The sequence below is a fragment of the Elaeis guineensis genome, chromosome 10 (assembly GCF_000442705.2).
Source record: "Elaeis guineensis isolate ETL-2024a chromosome 10, EG11, whole genome shotgun sequence".
In the NCBI taxonomy this organism is placed as follows: domain Eukaryota; kingdom Viridiplantae; phylum Streptophyta; class Magnoliopsida; order Arecales; family Arecaceae; genus Elaeis; species Elaeis guineensis.
Window position 1 is genome coordinate 17,823,428 of NC_026002.2, and position 4,762 is coordinate 17,828,189.

Sequence of the window (4,762 nt, forward strand, 5' to 3'; positions counted from 1 at the left end):
TCAGCTGGCACTTCTTGGACAGTGCATCACTACTTCTACGGTTCAGCAACTAGTTTGTACCCTTGGCCACTTTCTATCATCTATTATGAAGCTGCTATTAGCGCATTATCCCAATACTGCTGCTGCTTTTATTAATTGTTTCATTCTTATCTGAAATTGTCTATCCATAGGTGGGTCTGGCTTCACATGACAAGCTAAGTCACTTACTTGAGGCAGCACTTGTTGGCAATTCCCTGGAGACAGTGAGATGCACTAAGGATCTAATCGCATGCGGCATCGAACCGCAGGATCTTGTGTCTCAGTTAGCTTCTCTAGTAATGGAAATTCTAGCTGGTACTTCTCCATTGGCAACATCACATGATAAGAGAAAAATGCAAACTCAGTCTCAAGTAGTTACTTGCAGTCTCCTTTTCAGTCACTGGACATCTCTGGCTCACAAGCTACACTCTGTTGCAGGGGATAACCAACCAGAGAGATTGTGTCGAGCTTTGAAAATACTTGCTGAAACTGAGAAGCAGCTGATTATGTCTCCATGCAACCACACGACCTGGGCTACTGCTGCTCTACTGAAGATTGCATCAGGGGACAGCTTCAGTGGCAGTTCTTCAGATATCATACTGCCTAAAGATACAACCCTAGCAGGTATGCTTTTCATATTAACAAATCACATGAAAGATAACCGGTTTTCTTAAGCTGGCACACTCATTCCAAAGAATGTTTTTAGGTAAATACCATATAATTTGATATAAGTGGTGAATGGGCATCCAATATTCATCATGCCTGCAGGTGACAGTTCTGACACAGCATGCATGACGGATGGGGCGGATATCAACAAGCCTGGACCCTCCAACCACATTGACAGCAATGGGGTCAGGCATCATCCCCCTAATTCAGTGCCAGAACAAAGTACTAATGCTGATAACTTGAAAGAAAGTTTCAAAAGTATTGATGTGGAGGAAGTATGGCACAGCATCCTAGAAAGGATCCAGAATAAAGTCCTAGGAGAATTCTTGAACCAGCAAGGGAAGCTTGTATCACTAACTGTCTCAAGAGGTAATGCACTTCTACCAAACTGAAGCAACTTCATAATCTCCTACGAGACTTCTCTCTTATCGGTCATTGTACACCATTCTAACAGACAATGCCATAGTGCACTTGATGTTCAAGAACTCAGAAGACAAACTAGCAGCTGAAAAGTCTGAAGAATCCATCTCAAATGCCCTTAAAGCTGCTCTTGGATGCCCAGTCACTGTGAATGTCAGTCGTGAACCAACACAACTAGAATTTGTGACTACAAAATCAGTAACTTGCAATGAAAAGCAAGCCCCAGAACATACCCAACAACAGAGAACACAATTTCTTCAAATATCCAGACCATCCAGTAGCCTGGATAGCAGAGGGCTTGTTCTCAAACGAAGCATGAGCCAGAATTCTGGGTGGACATTGAACAGTAATTGGAGGTCCACAAAACTGCAAAACAGCATGCAAATGCATGCCCACGAAGATAAACACATTGGTAGAATAATTAGAGAAAGCATAGGCTGGAGTCCAGAGATGCCTCATGTGTCTGGTCACTTGACTGAAGGCTGCAGAGAGAGTCTCATCAAAGATCCTGAAATGGCCTACTATAAGCAGAGATGGCTGTCAATATCATCAATACAACAGGGAGATGCAAGCATTGAGCCATACAGCCAGGATTTGTTGTTTGAGGAAGCAAATGCAGATATACAGATGCGTGCAAAGAATTCAAAGCTCAACAAGGACCTTTTAAAGCTGAAACAACAAGGCAACAGCATGAAATACATGTGAGTAATGGGCATTTTTGAGATGTCAAAAGTAAGAATTACATAAGAATGTCAACACGACCTATCCAGCCGGTAGGCACCCTCTCCCCTTTGGAAGAGGTCTCAGATTTGATCTACAGTGGTGATACATGACCACCATATTTCTCAAAAAGCATTGCATAACAATACTGAAGCAGCTATTATCTTTTGCGCAGGGATCCGAATCGCTCTTGGAGTTGCACTGAGAGGTTTTGCAGGGGTGAAACAATGGTAAGATCTCATTTTACAGGTATAAACTAAGCTAGAAGCTTGCTCCTGATATACAAATTCTGTTGTGGAAACTGAAGGTGAACAACAGCATAAGGGGTTTCACAACCAATAGGCATGTGCTCAAATGGATTAATCCATGCAAAGATCCCAGCATTACAAAAAATAAAGCTAAGAAGGCCCAACAGGATCCAAGGAAGACTCCTCCAACTTCATCACATTCTTCATCATAATACAAAATCCAGCCAAGCAACTCCTATAATTGCAGTGTCTTATTGAATGATGAGAATGTTCAAGTGCGCTGATTACAAATGAATTGAATCTTGTAGTGCCTTGTCAAGCAGTTACGTATGTTGATTCAAATGCAAGATATATGAACTTGAGTCTAGATCAAAAACGGATTTCAGTTAAACAGTAAAAGCAGAAAGGTGTAAATGGCGCCTAAACTTTCCAGATGAATCACAAATTAAAGTACTAACTTATGACAATCTTAAAGAATTAATCTTCATGAGGCAAACCAAAACATCAATGACTTAAAAGAAAAAATCAGGAAGAGAAACATGTGGTTACATGTAATGCACTCCAAGAAGAACCTTAACCGCTAGCTTATAAGGGCTTAAAGAAATGGAACATCAGATTGCTGAAAGATCTTAGTTACCGCAAGCAGGAGCAGGTGCAGGTGCAGGAGTGGATTAGGTTGCAGGTAGGGGGAAACTGAATTCTTAAAAAAAAAAAATGAATAAGGAAATACGTAGTAAGTGGGTGATCAGCAAGTTTCTTAAGAGACTCTGAAATGGATGAACCACCATACGTGCCAGTATCCTGCTATTAAGAGCTAAGATATAAGGGAACAAAAAACAAATCTGTTATTGAATGACCATAATGGATTTACTTTTTTCAAAGTAAAAACTGGTCAACTTTTTAGAATATATGCTTGTTTTCTTGAAATAACATGACATATTTATCAGTTTAAGAGAAAGCTCAAAAACTTTTAGGAAGATAGGCATCCACAATAACTTGTAGTTAGTTCAACAAGTAAATAAGCTGTAATCAATCCCATCGATACCATACTACCAGTGCAATGAGTCACCATTGGTCCAAAAGTCAGAGAAACTTTCCATCCACATAGGTTGGCAGGCATCCATAATCAACAAAAGAAAGAAAGAGGAATATGAACTTGAATACCACCAGCCTAAACATCATGATAAATTGGTTCAGATGTAGCTAGCAGAGACAAGGAATCATGGTGTGATTCAAAAGGACATAGAACATAGATTGCAAGGTGCAGGCGTAATCAATGCTGACAGTTTTCCAATTACATTATATACGATAACCCTAAATAGGAAACATGACGAATGAGTATCCACAAAGCCAACCCCAAATAATTTGGAAAAGGCTGGACGGTTATGATTATAGTTATGATACCAATCAAGCAACCAAGAAAAGCAATTGTCTTAGATTAGCAGTAAGACACTGGCATTAGCACAAAGCTTAGGGCAAAGAAATTGAGAGAATAAAGGACCAAGTCATGGAACATTATATGGAATAAGACCACACAATCCAAACAACAACAGCTGCCCTTTCTAAATTAGTACGAACAAACCACCTATGAAGGATCAAAACAAAATTTTCTATCTCAGCACCAACAGTTCTCCTCCAGACTTAGAATAAGACAATGAGATCGAGGATTTCAACATGATATAATCAGCCAGCTCTCTAAAGCCAACGTATAGACTCTAGGACACAACTTTAAAAAAGAAAATGCAGCACCAAACTCTCCTCAAAATTAAAAAAAAAAACCCATCTTGGACTTAAACATATGTACAAATCTACACATTGTCAAAACCCAAAACCCAAGAAACCCCCTTTCATTTCAAAATGGCCTTCCTCAAAGACCCACCTCAAAACATACGGTATATTTCCCCACCTGCCCATTCAAATCTCCTAGCTATGTGATCTTACATTACCCCTCTCGCCCAAATGAAACTTCTTTCCCTTCTTATGATGCAGTCTGTTACTTATTTCTGGTAATAACTACCATCTTTTGGATGGTTTCTTGTTTTGGCAACTTCTTTCTTGGTGGTTGTTGGTGCTTATGTGCATGAATAACTCCCTAATGTCCTAATAAGTTCTCTTAGGTAGCTAATTCCAGCAATCAACCACCCAAATGTAGCCTCTTATATAAGTGACGAGTGACCAACCTTGAGCTTTCCATGTGTCAAAACACAAATAATTAATTAAATCATAGGTCGATACAATATTATTGGTCATTTATTATAGTTGGTCAGTGACAATTAATTTTTAGGTGTAAATGCGTGGTACAAAAAAACATTAACACAGTAACCTCTTACTGTTTGCATAAAACAGTGAGAGATTTTAGCAATTATCCTTGGAAGTTGGAACTTTAGGCAACTTAGCTGTCTAATTTCACGATTACTTGCATAGTTTAAAAATTACTGCTAGCACCTAATTGACTTTTCCTGTGCGCAAACCCCCTCGGTGGTTATTTGCTGGTGCAAAATGCAAACAGATGCTGAATGATTTTAAAACAATTGCTCAACATAAAGTCACCTGAAAATGTGACTCGGCAATGAAACCTTACATGCTTAACATATCTCTCAGGAGAGTGCTTATAGATCTGAAGTTAATGCAAAAGGGTGCATGAAAATGTAAAAAACGTCGGCACCTGGAATGCATTGATCATGCAGAAA

The 4,762-nt window shown here is 39.3% G+C and overlaps 1 protein-coding gene across 1 annotated transcript; it reads left to right on the plus strand.

Annotated features, from left to right (window-relative positions):
- The first annotated feature begins 1,617 nt into the window (after window positions 1-1,617).
- Window positions 1,618-2,389, plus strand: LOC105052910 (uncharacterized). The gene is made up of 3 exons (XM_029266972.2): window positions 1,618-1,805; window positions 2,000-2,054; window positions 2,132-2,389. Exons 1-3 carry the CDS (start codon window positions 1,618-1,620, stop codon window positions 2,282-2,284), a joined length of 396 nt encoding a protein of 131 aa, XP_029122805.2. The 3' UTR covers window positions 2,285-2,389.
- Window positions 2,390-4,762: the final 2,373 nt, after the last annotated feature.